At 49.3% G+C, this 20120-nt stretch overlaps 1 protein-coding gene across 1 annotated transcript in view; it reads left to right on the forward strand.

The window, feature by feature from the left end:
- Positions 1 to 20120, forward strand: part of LOC142266238 (NFX1-type zinc finger-containing protein 1-like) — a 62261-nt gene that overhangs the window by 33949 nt on the left and 8192 nt on the right. Inside the window, 4 exon segments of the mRNA XM_075332305.1 lie at positions 14830 to 14984; positions 15062 to 15207; positions 16625 to 16735; positions 16894 to 16989. Coding sequence (XP_075188420.1) covers positions 14830 to 14984; positions 15062 to 15207; positions 16625 to 16735; positions 16894 to 16989 — 508 coding nt within the window.

Genomic DNA, 20120 nt, shown 5'->3' on the forward strand with positions numbered 1-20120 from the left:
GTCTCGCTCACTCTCAGCGGAGTGTCTCGCTCACTCTCAGCGGAGTGTCTCGCTCACTCTCAGCGGAGTGTCTCGCTCACTCTCAGCGGAGTGTCTCGCTCACTCTCAGCGGAGTGTCTCGCTCACTCTCGCCACGCTTGCAAGTCCACTCTGACCCCGACCCAGGAACTTACGTACCTAGGGATGCAATTCGAGACTCTGCTGGCACTTGTGAAGCTGCCCTTAGTCAAACAGCAGTCCCTTCATCTGGCGGTTCGCTCTCTGCTGAGGCTCCGCCGTCATTCCATCAGGCACCTCATGCCGGTGCTAGGTCAGATGGTGGCGTCAATGGAAGCGGTTCCCTTTGCCAGTTCCATCTGCGTCCCCTGCAGCTGGACATTCTCCGCTGTTGGGACAAGGGACCTCTTCCTTGCACAGGCTGGTGGCTCTGTCGCCACAGACCAGGAGCTCTCTTTAAGTGGTGGCTTCGGCCTCTCTCTCTGTCCCAGGGATGCTCCTTTCTGGCCCCGTCCTGGGTGATTCTCACCACGGATGCCAGTCTATCCGGCTGGGGAGCAGTGTTTCTCCACCACCGAGCACAGGGCACTTGGACTCCGTCCGAATCAGCCCTCTCGATCAATGTGCTGGAAGTCAGGGCTGTACTCCTAGGACTCGCAGCCGCCTAGCAATGTTGGAAGTTCAACGTATCCTTCAGTGGACGGAGGACTCCAAGTCCTCCGCAGTCCACATCCCAGGCGTAGAAAACTGGGAGGCAGATTTTCTCAGCCGTCAAACCGTAGACAGCGGCGAGTGGGCCCTGCATCCGGCAGTGTTCCGGTCAATTTAGCAGGCGGGGCACTCTGGAAGTGGATCTAATGGCATCCCGGCACACCAACAAGGTCCCGGTTTACGTGGCTCGCTCCCACGATCCTCAGGCCTTGGCAGCGGACGCGCTGGTTCCAGATTGGTCCCAGTTCCGTCTGGCCTACGTGTTTCCCCCTCTAGCTCTCTTGCCCAGAGTCCTGCGCAAGATCAGAATGGAGGGCCGTCGGGTCGTACTCATCGCCCCAGACTGGCCCAGGCGAGCTTGGTTCCCAGACCTGCTCCGTCTGTCCGTAGAGGTGCTGTGGCATCTCCCGGACCGGCCAGACCTTCTCTCAGAGGGTCCGTTTTCCGCCAGAATTCTGCGGCTCTCAGATTAACGGCGTGGCTCTTGAGCCCTGAATCCTTACGGCTTCAGGCATTCCTTCCGAGGTCATCTTCACTATGACTCAGGCTCGGAAGTCTTCCTCGGCCAGGATTTACCACAGGACTTGGAGAATTTTCCTGTCCTGGTGTCGTTCTTCCGGCCATGCTCCTTGGCCGTTTTTTTCCTTGCCGACCATCCTGTCCTTTCTACAGTCCGGCCTGCAGCTAGGACTGTCCCTCAATTCCCTCAAGGGACAGGTCTCGGCTCTGTCAGCGTTGTTCCAGCGGCGTATCGCCCGGCTGGCCCAGGTGCGCACCTTCATGCAGGGCGCATCTCACATCATTCCGCCTTACCGGCGGTCTCTGGATCCCTGAGACCTTAATCTGGTCCTCATGGCCTTACAGAAACCCCCCTTTGAGCCTCTTAGGGAGGTTTCGTTGTTTCGTCTTTCACAGAAAGTGGTCTTTCTGGTGGCCATAATTTCTCTCAGGAGAGTCTCTGATTTGACTGTGCTCTCTTCGGAGTCACCCTTTTTTGTTTTTTTTCACCAAGACAAGGTGGTTCTCCGTCCGACTCCGGGCCTTCTCCCTAAGGTGGTGTCTCCTTTCCACCTTAACCAGGACATTTCATTGTCTTCCCTTCGTTAGGCCCCTGTGCATCGCTTTGAGAAAGCGTTGCATGCTTTAGATTTGGTGCGGATGCTCCGGATCTATGTGTCACGCACCGCTGTTTTTTAGGCTGTGCACCTCTCTTTTTGTGCTGACCACAGGTCAGCGCAAGGGTCTCTCGGCTTCTAAACCGACCCTAGCTCGTTGGATTAGGTCGGCCATATCCGATGCCTACCAATGTTCTCAGGTGCCTCCCCCGCCGGGGATTAAGGCGCACTCGACCAGAGCTGTCGGTGCCTCTTGCGCTACGGCTCAGCAGGTCTGTCAGGCTGCCACTTGGTCTAGTCTGCACACCCTTTCGAAGCACTACCAAGTGCATGCTCATGCTTCGGCAGATGCGAGCTTGGGCAGACGCATCCTTCGGACGGCTGTCGCCCATTTGTGAAGTTAGGTTTGCCTACTTTTCAGTTTCTGTTTATTTCCCACCCATGGACTGCTTTGAGACGTCCCATGGTCTGGGTCTCCCATAAGGAACGATGAAGAAAAAGAGAATTTTGTTTACTTACCGTAAATTCTTTTTCTTATAGTTCCGACATGGGAGACCCAGCACCCTCCCTGTTGCCTGTTGGCAGCTTTCTTGTTCCGTGTGTTTTCACCGGCTGTTGTTGTAGACAGAGGTTTCGGTTATTCCGGGTTTTACTCTGTCTCTACTTATGGGTGGATGTCCTCCTTCAGCTTTGGCACTAAACTGGTTGGATTTGTCATCCGGGGAGTGTATATGCTCGGAGGGAGGAGCTACACTTTTAGTGTAGTACTTTGTGTGTCCTCCGGAGGCAGAAGCTATACACCCATGGTCTGGGTCTCCCATGTCGGAACTATAAGAAAAAGAATTTACGGTAAGTAAACAAAATTCTCTTTTTTAATCTGTATTATAGCCAGGTCTCTACGTTACATTACAGAATCGACTTTAAGCAAAATCCGATACAAGAAAAGCAGACTCTCTTATAGAAAGTTTAAAAGATATATACTGTATTTTTATTGAGAATTACACAAAACATATTAAATGTGAGATTAAAATAAATAAAAAATGAGACTCTGGTTGAAGGCAACATCAAGACGTGTGGATATACACATACACAATTTTTTTTTGTATGTGTGACCCTTTTGGGTGTACACATTGGTATGTACATAGCAGTTGTATTGGAAGTATACTAGAAATAATTGCACCAATAAGCCAATCATAAAGGTTAAGTATTACCTGGCATCCTATTAAAGCTTCTAGAGCATCCCCTTATCTGCACATGAAGGCATATCATGCATACATACAAAGGTAGACTAAGGGTACCTTCACACTTTAGCGATGCAGCAGCGATCCGACCAGCGATCTGACCTGGTCAGGATCGCTGCTGCATCGCTACATGGTCGCTGGTGAGCTGTCAAACAGGCAGATCTCACCAGCGACCAGTGACGAGCCCCCAGCCAGCAGCGACGTGCAAGCGACGCTGCGCTTGCACGGAGCCGGCGTCTGGAAGCTGCGGACACTGGCAACTAAGGTAAACATCAGGTATGGTTACCCGATGTTTACATTAGTTACCAGCGCACACCGCTTAGCTTAGCGCTGGCTCCTTGCTCTCCTAGCTACAGTACACATCGGGTTAGGCTGGTTTCACACTACGTTTTTTTAACATGCGTCAGGAACGTTTTTTTGCTGCAAAAGCGGATCCTGCTTTTACAGCAAAAAACGCATGCTAACGCATCTGTTATTTTGCAGGATCCTGTCACTGGATGTTTAGGGGCGGGCATTGGAGTCATGTGATCGGGAGTGAGGGGGCACGTTTAGTGAGGGGAACTAAACGTGCCAGACTGGGAGCCGGCTTCTGACAGCTGCAGACGCTCGTAACCAAGGTAAACATCGGGCTTGGATACCCGATATTTATCTTGGTTACGAGTGTCTGCAGCTGCTAGGAGCAGGGCTGCCTGCACACGTAACCAACGTAAACATCGGGTAACTAAGAGAAGTGGTTACCCGATATTTACCTTGGTTACGAGTGTCCGCAGCTCTCAGGTGGGAGAGAGAGGGAGGAGAGGAAGGGGGAAAGACAGAGATAGAGAGAGAGGGTGAGGGAGGGAGGAGGAGAGAGAGACAGATCACGCGAGACTGGTTCTGGGCATGCTCAGTACAAAAGCAGGATCCTGTTACAACGCAACTCAACGCATTCTGCTAGGCAGGATCCAGCGCTCATTGAAATGCATTGCAGCTCGCGGCGCAATGTGAAGGATCATGTGAGATGCGTTATTTTGACAAAGGTAAAAAACGCTACAAGTAGCGTTTTTGAAACATGTTAAAATAACGCAAAAGTACGGATCCTGTGTCTAACGCACGCAAACGCATGCGAACGCAGGTGGACGCGAGTCCATTGCAAATGCATTGAAGTGAAAACGCATTTGCACTGGATCCGTTTTTCCGCTAAAAAAACGTTATGGACGGATGTTAAATAAACGTAGTGTGAAACCAGCCTTAAATAACCCGATGTGTACAGCAGCTACATGTGCAGAGAGCCGGAACCGGCAGCACAGGCAGCGTGAGAGCTGCGGAGGCTGGTAACTAAGGTTAATATCGGGTAACCACCTTGGTTACCCGATGTTTATCTTGGTTACAGCTTACCGCAGCTGCCAGACGCCGGCTCCTGCTCCCTGCTCGCTTCATTTGTCGCTCTCTCGCTGTCACACACAGCGATCTGTGTGTCACAGTGGGAGAGCGCCTTTTGAAGAAAACAAACCAGGGCTGTGTGTAACGAGCAGCGATCTCGCAGCAGGGGCCAGATCGCTGCTCAGTGTCACACACAGCGAGATCGCTAATGAGGTCACTGCTGCGTCACAAAAAGCGTGACTCAGCAGCGATCTCGGCAGCGAGCTCGCTGTGTGTGAAGCACCCCTAATGGATAAAATTCACATTAACCGTTTTAATATGTATTACTCTGTGCCACTTGACGCGCTTTTCTCTACTGGCTTCTTCAGAGGGCAGCAACACATTCTTCTATTTTGATGTTTCCGAGAGATTTAGGCCACTTGACATCACACAGCTACAACCTATTATTCAGTATTTCTCTAACAGCAGGCAAATATAAATGTAGATCCCATATATTCCTAATTATCAAGCATAACTACTGTACCTATGTGAACAGCACATTACTCTGGCACTAGGCACTTTATATGTAAAAAAAAATCTTCTTTAACTTAGTCCTGGCAAACTACAAAGTCATTTTATAGTTTCTTTAGGCACCTTATAATCTTCATTATTTTCGTAGAATAACCAAGTAATATTTAACCTTTATGATTGGCTTATTGGTGCAATTATTTCTAATATACTTCCTATACAATTGCTGATAATATACAGACCTATGTGTACACCCCAATAGGGTCACACACAAAAAAAGAAAATTGTGTATATCTTCATGTGCCTTGATGTTGTCTTCAACCAAACTCTAAAGGGTGCGTTACACTCTGCGACATCGCTAGTGATGTTGCTAGCGCTTGCACCCACCCCCGTCGTTTGTGCGTCACGGGAAAATCGCTGCTCGTGGCAAACAATATCGCTAGGACGCGTCACACATACTTACCTTCCTAGCAACATCGCTGTGGCCGACGAACAACCTCTTTTTTAAGGGGGCGGTTCCTGCGGCGTCACAGCGACGTCACACAGCAGGCCACCAATAGAAGCGGAGGGGCGGAGAGCAGCCGCATTCATGTCACTCCCATCTCATTTCCGGATGACTCAGGAACGCTGCTGTTCGTCGTTCCCGGGGTGTCACACGTAGCGATGTGTGCTGCCTCAGGAACGATGAACAACCTGCGTCCTGCATTAGCAACGATATTATGAAAATGAACGACGTGTCAACAATCAGCGATTTGGTGAGTATTTCTGATCATTAGCGGTCGCTTGTAGGTGTCACACGCAACGATGTCGCTAACAAGGCCGGATGTGCGTCACGAATTCAGTTACCCCAACGACATCTCGTTAGAGCAGACTCTTATTGAAAGTGAAAAACATATATATATATGTTTTTCACTTTCAATAAGAGTCTGCTTTTCTTGAGTCGGATTTTGCTGTTAACATCGCTAGCATTGAATAGGCATTATAGGTTCTCTTTAAGACTGGTGTGTGCGTAACATCAGCCTTTGTCTTTAAGTGGACATGCATAGGAGATGAGGAGCAACAGGTGTCATCACAGCCTTGGGGGTACCCTGAGGTAATTTTTTGAGTAGTGGATATGTGGATCACTGATGACTGGCCTGATTAAAGTTAATAGCAATGGGATCCTTTTCAATCCAGTAGTAATGGAACCAGCATGGATTCTGATAGAAACAGAAGTCTTTTCAACAGTGTAAATATAGCCTTGGGATAGAATTTGTCTGCACCTTCCTTGATAACCGGTCCAATAAGTTAAAAAGGTTATTCAGTCTTTAAAAATTGTGTGTTTACATGCTGTAAGATTAAAGAGGTTGTCCACTATTTTTATATTGTTGGCTATATTTAGAATAGGTCATCGATGTCTGACACCCGGCATCCCTGCCGATCAGCTGTTCTTAGTGCTGACAGAAAAGCTCCGTTCTGGAGCTGCCCCGTCTTCTGAGAGTGACCGAAGTCAGGTACCACACATCCACCTTCCAATTAATATGAATATAAGGTGGATGGTGTGCAGTACCCGGTCGCAGCCGCTATCAGAAGACGAGGCAGCTCCGGAACTGAGCATTACCGTCCGCCAGCGGCACTGAGAACAGCTGTTCAGTTTGGCCAGGGTCCGACACCTGGTACCCAATCAGACATTGATAACCTATCCTAAGGATAGGCCACCGATGTAGAAGTAGTTGTCAACCCATTTAATGAACTGTCTGTATGTAAAATGTCTGTGTAAACCAGTCTCACATGACAATACTCTTAGTGTTTATCTCCTGCTTGCTTATCTGATGTCTTAGGGGAACTTTGCACACTACGACATCGCAAGCCGATGCTGCGGTGCCGTGCGCGATAGTCTCCGCCCCCGTCGCAACTGCGATATCATGGTGATAGCTGGCGTAGCGAACATTATCGCTACGCCAGCTTCACATGCACTCACCTGCCCTGCGACGTCGCTCTGGCTGGCGACCCGCCTCCTTATTAAGGGGGCGGGTCGTGCGGCGTCATAGTGATGTCACACAGCAGGCGGCCAATAGAAGCGGAGGGGCGGAGATGAGCGGGACGTAAACATCCCGCCCACCTCCTTCCTTCCGCATAGCCGGTGGAGGCAGGTAAGGAGATGTTCCTCGCTCCAGCGGTGTCACACACAGCGATGTGTGCTGCCGCTGGAACGAGGAACAACATCGTAACATCGGTCATTTCCAAATCATGGAACTGACCGACGCTACACCGGTGATACGATTACGACGTTTTTGCGCTCGTTAATCATATCAAAAAGGCTTTACACACTATGATATTAACAGCGAGGCCGGATGTGCGTCACTTTCGATTTAACCCCACCGACATCGCACCTGCGATGTCGTAGTGTGCAAAGTGCCCCTTACTCTCTGAACACGTTTTTTTTCTCCCTCATCTTTCCTTGTAGTAAAGGAGACCTATTATATGCCACTTAGCTTCGCTGATCCCTGGCTCTTACTTGCCTTACTTTCTTTATCGTTCCTATGGGAGACCCAGACATTGGGTGTATAGCTTCTGCCTCCGGAGGACACACAAAGTACTACGCTCAAAAATGTAGCTCCTCCCTCTGAGCTTATACACCCCCTGGAGAACCAGATCTAACCAGTTTATCGCTTTGTGTTCAGGAGGTCATACATCCACACATGCATTCTCATCTGATTTTTCATTTTTGGAAAGAGTTTGAAGAAAAGCGGGTCCAAGCCTGGACCCCCGGCATGTCCCTTCTCACCCCACTGTGTCGGCGGTGCTGTTAGGGTTGATTCCCAGGCTGGAGCCTTACATGCCGTGCTCCTTCACCATCCCTCCGGGGCTCTGGCTTGAAGTGGGAGCCAGCACGGTTCTCCATGCTTGGCATGAAACCGGTCTCCATCCGCAGCCCTTCAGGACCCTGCTGGACCGGAGCACTCATCCCTCAGGGACTTGGAACCCTGCGTCTCAGCAAGCTAAGTACCTGAGACGGTTATATATGGGGGTCCCTTGTACATTATTGTTGTGGGAGAGTGTGCTGAGTGATTTTTATGACATTTCCGACGGGTTCTCTGGCTGTCGCCTGAGAACTGCGCCGATGGTGCCTGCGCGTCGGCCGCACCGCTCAAATTTAGGCCCCGGCTTCGCCGGAGGCCTACTTTCGGTTTCACTGCCCTCGCATGTCATTCATGCAGAGGGACAGCGTGGCTCCGCCCAGCGGCCGTTCTACAAAGGGGAGAGACACTCCTCACTGAGTACATGTCTCCTCCCCTGTGAATCTCTTTGGCCCTCCAGATCCCGCTCTCAGAGTGAGTCCCGCCCCCTCTCTTCACTCCGGTGGCCATTTTCTCAGCGTTTTTCCCTGCGATCACCACTGGTCTGCAGCATTCCTACTGAGGTGCTTGGGAGTCCGGGCTACGGGATCTGGAGGGCACACAAACCGCTCCAGCGGTCTGGTAAGCCACAACCTCTGGTTGTGGACCTTCTGTATATACTCTCTGGGGCTCATTCTGGCAGAGCCCTCACTCCAGCAGCATGTCACATACGATGAGCAAGGCTCCAAAGCTGTTTTCAGTATGCACTGCATGTAGGCTCCTACTGCCGGAACCGAGCACCTATCCACATTGTGATGCCTGCTCTAACCTGACGTTGCCTCAGCCTGAAATCGCACCCCCAGGGGTCTCTCAGGCTGCTCCGGCTCCTGTGGCTGACCCCCCGGCTTGGGTAGAATCCTTAACCAGGTCTATCTCCCAGTCTTTTGCTGACTCCATGGGACATCTGTCCAGGACTTAGCTGAGCATGCATCAGCCCCCTTCACAGGGTGCCTCTGCTGCTAGGTCTCTCTCAGGACTGGAGCTCACAGAGGATTCATAATCTGGTCCCAGGCCCCGTCCTTCTAAAAAGAGACGCAGGGCTCCCTCTCCTTCGTCCCGCGGCTCAGTTTCAGAAGCTGACTCGCAGGATGAGGAGGATGCCTTTACTGGGGGCTCGGAGACTGCCTCCATGTGCCCCATTGGTCTGTCCGAAAGTGACTCAGATGTTAGTGATTTGATTGCGTCCATTAATTCTGTACTGGATCTCAATCCGCCAGTATCAGAGGAGCAACCCTCTCTGGCAGAAAAGCACCAGTTTACCTCGCCTAAGAGGACAAAGAGTGTGTTCTTTAACCACTCCAGTTTTCAGGCCGCTGTGACCAAGCCCAGGGCCTGTCCTGACAAACGCTTCCCTAAGCGTGGATCTGATGACCGTTTTCCCTTTCCACCTGAGGTGGTCAAGGAGTGGGCTCATTCGCCAAAGGTAGACCCCCCGGTGTCTAGACTCTCAGCCCACACCGTTGTATCAGTGGCTGATGGCACCTCGCTTAAGGATTCCACTGACCGCCAGGTTGACCTTCTGGCCAAATCTGTATATGAGGCGGCAGGGGCCTCGTTCGCCCCGACTTTTGCAGCAGTGTGGGCTCTTAAAGCCATCTCTGCTTCCCTAGAGGAGATGCATTCCCTCACTAAGGAATCTATGCCTGAGATGGTTGCCTTAACTTCCCAAGCTTCGGCTTTTTCATCCTATGCCATGTCTGCTATGCTGGAGGCTTCTCACCGCACTGCGGTGGCTTCGGCTAATTCCCTCGCTATCCGCAGGATCTTGTGGCTTCGAGAGTGGAAGGCAGATGCTTCTTCAAAGAAGTACCTTGCTGGGCTCCCTTTTGCTGGGTCCCAGCTGTTCGGAGAACAGCTGGATGAAATTATTAAGGAAGCTACTGGCGGGAAGAGTACTTCCATGCCACAAACCAAAACCAAGAAACCTGTCCAGGGTAGGAATCAGTCGAGGTTTCGTTCCTTTCGTTCCTCCAACTGGTCGTCCTCTAAGCCCTCGGCCTCGTCCACTAACACTGCCAAGGACCAAAAATCCAGCTGGCGCACAAAAGCGCGTCCACAGAAGACCGCAGGTGCTGCTGCCACTAAGGCAGCCTCCTCTTGACTGTCTGTCCGCGCCAGCAACGTCCTTAGTCGGTGGCAGGCTCTCCCACTTTGGCGACGTGTGGTTTCAACACGTCTCCGATCAGTGGGTGCGGGATATCATCTCCCATGGCTACAGGATAGAATTCTCTTCCAGCCCGCCAAACAGATTTTTTTCTGTCAACTCCCCCCTGCTCCAAGGCCGCCGCCTTCTCTCAGGCCGTGGCATCCTTGCAGGCCAACGGAGTAATTGTACCGGTTCCCGCCTGGGAACGGTTCAGAGGTTTCTACTCAAATCTCTTCCTAGTCCCCAAAAAGGACGGTTCCTTCCGGCCCATCCTGGATCTCAAGCTTCTCAACAAGCATGTTCAGGTGCGGCATTTTCGCATGGAGTCTCTGCGGTCAGTCATTGCCTCAATGACCCAAGGGGATTTCCTGGCATCCATCGACATCAGGGATGCCTATCTGCATGTGCCAATTGCAGTTTCACACCAGCGTTGGCTACGTTTTGCAATCGGAGAGGAACATTTCCAATTCATGGCTCTCCCCTTCGAGTTAGCCACGGCCCCTCGAGTATTCACCAAGGTCATGGCAGCAGTGGTTGCGGTTCTGCACCTACAGGGGTTTTTAGTGATTCCTTACCTGGACGACCTTCTAATCAAGGCTTCATCCAGCGCAGACTGTCAGCGGAGTGTCTCGCTCACTCTTGCCACTCTAGCCCAATTCGGGTGGATTGTCAATCTTCCCAAATCCTCTCTGACTCCGACCCAGAGTCTCACGTACCTAGGGATGCAGTTCGAGACTCTGCCGGCACTTGTGAAGTTGCTCTTAGTCAAACAGCAGTCCCTCCAACTGGCGGACCGCGCTCTGCTGAGGCCCCGCCGTTATTCCATCAGGCACCTGATGCAGGTGCTGGGTCAGATGGTGGCGTCAATAGAGGCTGTTCCCTTTGCCCAGTTTCATCTGCGGTCACTGCAGCTGGACATTCTCCGCTGTTGGGACAAGCGGCCTTCCTCCTTGCACAGGTTAGTGGCTCTGTCGCCACAGACCAGGAGCTCTCTTCAGTGGTGGCTTCGGCCCCTCTCTCTGTCTCAGGGGCGCTCCTTCCTGACCCCGTCCTGGGTGATTCTCACCACGGATGCCAGTCTGTCCGGCTGGGGAGCGGTATGTCTCCACCACCGAGCGCAGGGCACTTGGACTCCGTCCGAGTCAGCCCTCTCGATCAATATGCTGGAAACCAGAGCTGTGCTTCTAGCTCTCCTAGCCTTTCACCACCTATTGGCGGGCAAGCTCATCCGAGTCCAGTCAGACAACGCGACAGCAGTTGCCTACATCAATCACCAAGGCGGGACACGCAGCCGCCTGGCAATGTTGGAGGTACAACGCATCCTTCAATGGACGGAGAACTCCAAGTCCACCATATCCGCAGTCAACATCCCAGGCGTGGAAAACTGGGAAGCAGATTATCTCAGCCGTCAAACCGTGGACAGTGGCGAGTGGTCCCTGCATCCGGCAGTGTTTCAGTCAATCTGCCGCAAATGGGGCACTCCGGACGTGGACCTAATGGCATCCCGTCACAACAACAAGGTTCCGGTTTACGTGGCTCGCTCTCACGATCCTCAGGCCTTCGCCGCGGACGCTCTGGTTCAAGACTGGTCACAGTTTCGTCTGTCCTACGTGTTTCCCCCTCTAGCTCTCTTGCCCAGAGTTCTGCGCAAGATCAGAATGGAGGGCCGTCGAGTCATTCTCATTGCTCCGGACTGGCCCAGGCGAGCTTGGTACCCAGACCTGCTCCATCTGTCCGTAGAGGTGCCGTGGTATCTTCCGGACCGTCCAGACCTTCTCTCACAAGGTCCGTTTTTCCGCCAGAATTCTGCGGCTCTCAGATTGACGGCGTGGCTCTTGAGTCCTGGATCTTGACGGCTTCTGGTATCCCTCCTGAAGTCATCTCCACTATGACTCGGGCCCGTAAGTCTTCCTCTGCCAAGATCTATCACAGGACTTGGAAGATTTTCCTGTCCTGGTGTCGCTCTTCCGGCCATTCTCCTTGGCCTTTTTCCTTGCCGACCCTTCTGTCTTTTCTACAGTCCGGTCTGCAGCTGGGATTGTCCCTCAACTCTCTCAAGGGACAAGTCTCGGCTCTGTCAGTGCTGTCCCAGCGGCGTATAGCCCGGCAGGCTCAGGTCCGCACCTTTTATGCAAGGTGCGTCTCACATCATTCCGCCTTACCGGCGGCCCTTGGATCCCTGGGACCTCAATTTGGTTCTCATGGCTTTGCAGAAACCCCCCTTTGAACCTCTCAGGGAGGTTTCTTTGTTTCGTCTTTCACAGAAAGTGGTCTTTCTAGTAGCCATAACTTCCCTCAGGAGAGTCTCTGATTTAGCTGCGCTCTCTTCGGAGTCACCTTTTTTGGTTTTTCATCAAGACAAGGTGGTTCTCCGTCCGACTCTGGACTTTCTCCCTAAGGTGGTTTCTCCTTTCCACCTTAACCAGGATATTACCCTTCCTTCCTTTTGTCCGGCTCCTGTTCATCGCTTTGAAAAAGCGTTGCATACTCTGGATCTGGTGCGGGCTCTCCGGATCTATGTGTCTCGCACCGCTGCTCTTAGGCGGTGCACCTCTTTTTGTGCTAACCACAGGTCGGCGTAAGGGCCTCTCTGCTTCTAAGCTGACCTTAGCCCGTTGGATCAGGTCCACCATTTCGGAGGCCTACCTGTGTTCTCAGGTGCCTCCCCCTCCGGGGATCAAGGCACACTCGACCAGAACTGTCGGTGCCTCTTGGGCTTTCAGGCACCAGGCTACGGCTCAGCAAGTCTGTCAGGCTGCCACTTGGACTAGCCTGCATACCTTTTCAAAGCACTACCAAGTGCATGCTCATGCTTCGGCAGATGCGAGCTTGGGCAGACGCATCCTTCAGGCGGCTGTCGCCCACTTGTGAAGTTAGGCTCCGCCTACTTCTCAGTTTTTCTGTTTATTCCCACCCATGGACTGCTTTGAGATGTCCCAATGTCTGGGTCTCCCATAGGAACGATAAAGAAAAAGAGAATTTTGTTTACTTACCGTAAATTCTTTTTCTTATAGTTCCGTATTGGGAGACCCAGCTCCCTCCCTTTTGCCTGTTGGCAGTTTCTTGTTCCGCGTGTTATCACCGGCTGTTGTCGTAGACAGAGACTCCGGTTGTTCCGGTTCTGGCTCTGTTTTTACTTGTGGGTGGCTATTCTCCTTCAGCTTTTGCACTAAACTGGTTTGATCTGGTTCTCCAGGGGGTGTATAAGCTCAGAGGGAGGAGCTACACTTTTAGTGTAGTACTTTGTGTGTCCTCCGGAGGCAGAAGCTAAACACCCATGGTCTGGGTCTCCCAATACGGAACTATAAGAAAAAGAATTTACGGTAAGTAAACAAAATTCTCTTCATTCTTGTAGGGATTGTGTTTGACATGTTGGATAGCAGATTGGTGTACTCAGTAAATTGTAGGATGGCAGTTATAAGTCTTAGGGGTACTTTACACGCTGCGACATCGCTAGCAATTGCTAGTGATGTCGCGTGCGATAGCACCTGCCCCCGTCGTTGTAACAATATGTGGTGATCGCTGCCGTAGTAAAGATTATCACTACGGCAGCGTCACACGCACATACCTGTTCAGCAACGTCGCTGTGACTGCCGAACAATCCCTCCCTTAAGGGGGAGGTGCGTTCGGCGTCACCGCGACATCACTAAGCGATCGGGCAATAGTAGCGGAGGGGCGGAGATGAGCGGGACGTAACATCCCGTCCACCTCCTTCCTTCCGCATTGCCGGTGGACGGAGGTAAGGAGATGTTCATCGCTACTGCGGTGTCACGCATAGCTATGTGTGGTGCCGCAGGAACGAGGAACAACATCGCTACTTACCAGACGATTTTTTGTTATTAAACAACCTCTCCAAAACAAACTATTTGTCTTTTTTGCGATCGTTTTAGGTCGCTCCAGCCTGTCACATGCTGTGACGTCGCTAACGGCGCCGGATGTGCATCACAAACACCGTGACCCCAACGACATCGCTTGAGCGATGTCGCAGCGTGTAAAGTACCCCTTAGGGGTACTTTACACGCTGCGACATCGCTAGCGATTGTTAGCAATGTCGAGCGTGATGGCACCCGCCCCCGTCGCCCGTGCGACATTTGGCGATCGCTGCCGTAGCGAACATTATCGCTACGGCAGCGTCACACGCACATACCTTGGCAGTGACGTCGCTGTGACCGTCGAACAATCCCTCCTTCAAGGGGGGAGGGGCGTTCAGCGTCATAGCGATGTCACTGCGGCGTCACTAAGCGGCCGATGAATAGAAGCGGAGGGGCGGAGATGAGCAGGACGTAACATCCCGCCCACCTCCTTCCTTCCTCATTGCCGGTGGACGCAGGTAAGGAGATGTTCGTCGCTCCTGCGGTGTCACACATAGCGATGTGTGATGCCGCAGGAACGACGAACAACATCGTACCGGTGGCAGCAGTGATATTAAGGAAATGAACGACGTGTCAATGATCACCGCTTTGGAACGATTTTGCGATCGTTGATCGTCGCTCATTAGTGTTACATGCTGCGATGTCGCTACCGGCGCCGGATGTGCGTCACTAACGACGTGACCCAGACGATATATCGGTAGTGATGTGGCAGCGTGTAAAGTACCCCTTAGTGTTGTCTGAAGACCAGTGAGTAATGATCGTGTCAGTACGTGTAACAAGGGGGCATACAGGCAGCTTTATATAGCTGTAATGCATAGAGCATTGAGGGACATCATGGACATTAGCCCTTTACATGGTAATGTCGCCTAAAACAATCCTAGCAGCAACTAATGGTGCAATACACAGGTAGGCATCTTAATGAGAACAATAAGTAATTACTTCTGACTTACTGGTGTGGATGCTGTTACTAAATGTGCAACATTTTTTTCAAAATTATAGATATTGGGTACAACTTTATCAAATAGATATTCGTCAGAAAATTTTGGCTCATGAGCGAACTTATCAGGAATCAGCAGATCGCTTGTCAGAATTAAGGCAAAGACTGGACTTGCAAATTCTCAAGGAAGCAACAGTGATTGGCATGACAACTACAGGTAAGTGATTTCACCTTATAAATGGTGAATTCGGGTTTGTTACTTGTTCCAGTAAATAGGTATCATTCTCTAAATAGGTGCTGCAAAATATAGGCGCATCCTCCAGGAAGTGGAGCCACGCATTGTAATAGTGGAAGAGGCAGCAGAAGTTCTAGAAGCTCACACCATAACCACGCTCAGTGTGGCCTGCCAACATCTCATCCTTATTGGGGACCATCAACAGGTAAGCCAAAGGACAGCCCCAGGAGGGTGATGGGGGCACAGAATGGTACATACTTTACCTAATCAATAAGCTCCTCTTTAAGCTCTGATATAATCATATGTTAGGTGGGGGTCTGCAGTGGCACATTAGCTTGACATGCAAAAAACATGACCACATACTGGTGCAAAGTGGTGGGTGGTTCCTAGTACCTGGAAACCACTGCGTGATGCATTCAGAAACAAATATTAAGTTAGAGGACTTATCCATGTTTCTTAATAAAATAGCCCGGGGATGTGATAAAAAATTTTTATACTGACCCGTCAGATCTTGCTGACGTTCCAACTAGCTGGAAGTGACTGCTGCAACCAATCCCTGTTTTCGGTGATTATGTGACAACTATGCTAGCATCACTATAGACGCAAGTGACTGGCTGCAGTGGTCACATGCTGGTAGATGAAACTTTATCATTGTGGAAGGCATAATGAAGTCTGACGTATCCATCAGAGCAGTAGGGATTGACCATATAAGTTAGTATGTCCACTGCTATCTAACCATATTTTAAAACCACATAAGCAAGGATGGGTGACCTTATGGAGATCAACATCCAACACCGCGGAGACACCGTCACGTAATTCTCAACGCAGTGATTCTAGAGCAATGCCCCCTGGGAAATATTCAAAACAAGAAAGCCTGTGGAGACACCATCACATGTTTCTCAACGCTGGCAGGAAACTAGCCAGGTCTTTCACCGGGAAGGAACAACCACGGGAAGGGCAGTCTCCAGTCAAGGAAACCACCTATGCCAAACATGGTATCCATCCACAGACAGCTGTTTCGGGGTATTTGCCCCTCATCAGTGTGGAGTAGGAAACTGGCTGGGGGGCATTGCTCTAGAATTACTGCATTGAGAAACACGCCCCTACATCATGGTGCACTTATGTTACCCAGGAAACTGCTGACAGATTTCTAAAATATAATATATGGAACCTGATCCTAAGGGCCCTTTCACGCTGTGTTCTGACCTACATTCAGTGGTCTCATTGGGGCTTCCGTCCAAACCCCCGCAAAACTGGTTTCGGATGCATGCGCCTACGGGGCCGTTGACTATAATGGTGCAGACGGAGTCACCGTTGTGTTTTGTCTTGCTCCATTTTTCTAGTAGTCTACGTCTGGGTGTCCACCTCCAGAGAGCGTATACGCCCGAAAATGGTGCAAGAGAGAGCACACACTGACTACATCTGCACCATTATAGTCAATGGCTCTGTTGGCGCATGCGTCCAAAACCCATTTTGCAGGGGGTTCCGACGGGATCAATGAACGGAGGTCACAAGGCAGTGTGAAAGCAGCATAAGCCTTACAACTCTCCAGGACAAGCAAGAATATTTGTAATATGCAAGGTACACATGTTGAAACATCTTATTCTCACAATTTCTTATAGTTAAGGCCAAGTGCCAATGTATACGACCTGGCCAAGAATTTTAACCTAGAAGTGTCACTGTTTGAGCGCCTTATTCAATCTGATCTACCATTTGTTCGTCTCAACTACCAGGTAAGGACAGCCATAAATACAGCATTAAGTATTATTGTTGATGTAGATGAATAACCATGATTAACTGTAATTTTTGCAAATGTAACCATTATGCAAATGTTTGTAAGGGAGGCATTACTGCATTTATTCAATAACACTATATATGTCATTCCTCTTAGCATCGCATGCGACCTGAAATAGCAAGACTATTGACTCCTCACATCTACAGTCAGCTGGAAAATCACCCATCTGTACTAAACTACGAAAATATCAAGGTGAGGGACACATGACCTTGTGAATGGTGCTATGAGTGACTTGGCTGATTTCTACATACAGTATTAAGTCTTACAAGGGGACGTAAAGGGAACTATACTTTTACATAATAAGTTCAGCAAATTTCTAATACACTTTGTTTTTAGCTCTGCACCATTTTCAGGATCTGTACTTGGTGCCAGTGAGAAGAAGCATTCATGGTTATATCCACAGGCTGATTTTATATTTATGTGTAATATAAATATATATATATATATATATATATATAATATATATAATATGTAAAATCTCTCCTGATCATGCGGGCTTAGCTTTAGGGCCCATTCAGACTTCAGTTTTTCATATCCTTGAACCTATTATAGCCTGTGGGGCTGTTCATCTATCTATTAATTTTTGTGCACCAAGTTTTCCAAACAAAAACATGGAGAAATGACCGAATTTGAGTTACAAATAAAACTAACCAATTCCATTCAATGGGATTCATGAAAAAAATAGGACAGTACAAACATGCCATCCATGTGCTGTCCATTTTTACGGACTGATAGAACAACATTGAGAAACCTTCATCAGTTTTTACGAGAAAAACTGATGATGGTCTGATGGTGAAAACTGACACAATGACCACAGGCTGATGAAAATCTGAACAAACGCACTGAAATTTTTTTTGCATACAATAAATATCATGGCATCGGAATGATCTGTCTTGTGTATGAAGGGAAGGTTGTAGGCAAAATTTGTACTTGTGAATCTGTCATCAGGCTTTTGCTATTTAATCTGATAGCAGCATGATATAGGGGCAGGGGTGCTGATTCCAGCGATGGACTGTTTGTTGTAGCTTGGATAGAATCCCTGTTTTCTCTGCTGTAGCAGTGTTCAGAACCTTGAGCTCTATATAACCACCCACACCACTGATTGGCAGCTTCCTGTGTACCTCGTTTATTGTCTGCAATCTGCCAATTATTAGTAGAGGCGGGGTTTCACAGATTAGCCTGACTGTCATGCATGTGAGACCTAGTCAGTGATAATCTTCTGCTGATAAAATACTGTTTGTATTGAAACTACATCACACAGCCTGATAAGTGACATATCCATGGAATTCGAATCTCATGCCTTATATTATGCTGCTCTCAGATAAAATAGCAAAAGCCTGCTGACAGAATCCCTTTTAAACATCTGTTACAAAAACAGTGTCGAGAAGTCATATTGCAAAACTGCACCCAGTGGCGTAAACATAGTTTCAAAAGGAATGCTGAATGGGAATCTATTCAAATTAGATAAAGGGATTAATTTGTAATTACCATCTGATTTACTTGGACCAATAAGGATTGAAACAAAAAAAATAATATATGGGTTGTCTAAGACGAAATAATCAGGTCTTTTCTCCAGATAAAGCACTACTTTCATCACTGGTATTACAGATCAGCTTAAACGGGACCTTCCACTTGTTTTTTTAGATTGACGGGGGGGTATTTTAGCTTATTGGAAAAAGAAGTTATCCATACCTATCTACAGAATCTACCCCATGATGCTCCTCTGGTGGCCTCCGCTGGATCACAAGTGATGATATCCCGACCACCATTGACCTGGCTGATTACAGGGTCAGGATATTATCACTTACGGTCTGCTGGGACTCTTGTAGGCTGGGGGCAGATTCTCCTGGTAAGTCAGGCAGTAAGTAAGACACATTTCCTTTTGTAAATGAAAAAAAAAATATGACAGGTAAAGCCATTTAATTCAGAAACATTTCCACTTTTGTGTATGGATTATGTCTGATATTACAGCTCAATTTAGTTCAGAAGACAAACCAATTTTTTTACCAAAAAAAATATATAAATAATGGCTCCACTCACTCAACAGCAAAACCTATAAGAAACAATGAGTGAACAAGCCTGATGATAAAAACCTATTTTTATTGGATAATAATTAAAAACACAAACATATAGAAGACAAAAGATGAGGTCACAATCAAATACCCTCAGGTGATCAGAATTTTAGTCTATAGATGGCATAGGTACACAGTAAATATGTGTCAGAGAAAGCAATAAGTCAGAAGAAAAAAAGGGGGCCCATATTAGAGTATCCACAAAGATACGGAGTAGATATAACACATATAAATACCATATAATGCTGTCCCAATGGGAAAGAAAAATTTCAAAGGCAAAAGCCCGTTGTATCCATTAGATGGCAACAAATGCTCATCTATATATATAATTGCCTTATTCTGTCTGTCTGTCTGTCTGTCTGTCTGTCTGTCTATCTGTCTGTCTGTCTGTCATGCTCCGAAATTGTGTCCTTACGGTGACACAAAGCTGATTGGCCGCTGGGCTCGCCATGGCCCCGCCCCCCCACACGGATTGGCCTCTCGCCCCGGCTCTCTGCAGGCCCCGCCCCCCTCACGCAATGCACGCTCGCTGTGGCCCAACTGACACGGGGCTCCGATTCCCAGGTGAGTACACACACATCAGATCACACTCACTCTCACACTCACTCTCACACATCACAACATGCTGGGATATCTCTTGCTTCTACACCGGCTGCGTCAGGATCCCGGCAGCGCCACACATAACCTTGCGATGCTGGGATCTTAACGGAGGCCGTGAAAGCTGGTAACCATTATACACATCGGGTAACTAAGGTCCCTTAGTTACCCGATGTTTCCATAGTTACCAGTGTACACCGGCTCACACTCACTCTCACACACACCTCACACACACATCACATCGCATCCACACATCAAGGTCCTGCAGCTGCAGAACATACATAACATAACAGCACACACACACACACACACACAAATCAGATCACACTCACACATACCTCACACATCACATCGCATCCAAATACTCACAACATCCTGGGATATCGCTTGCTTCTCGGCGGCGATATTGTGCTGTGAGCTTCCAGGACCTGACGGAGGATCACATGGCCAGAAGCATGTGATATCCCCGGATGTTGTGAGTATCAGCGCGTATGTGCAATATCGTCAGTGTCTGTGTGTGTGAGTGTATGCGATCGGGTGTGTGTGAGTGTATGCGATCGGGTGTGTGTGTGAGTGTATGCGATCGGGTGTGTGTGTGAGTGTATGCGATCGGGTGTGTTTGTGAGTGTATGCGATCGGGTGTGTGTGTGAGTG

Source organism: Anomaloglossus baeobatrachus, unplaced genomic scaffold, assembly GCF_048569485.1.
Source record: "Anomaloglossus baeobatrachus isolate aAnoBae1 unplaced genomic scaffold, aAnoBae1.hap1 Scaffold_2826, whole genome shotgun sequence".
NCBI lineage: Eukaryota > Metazoa > Chordata > Amphibia > Anura > Aromobatidae > Anomaloglossus > Anomaloglossus baeobatrachus.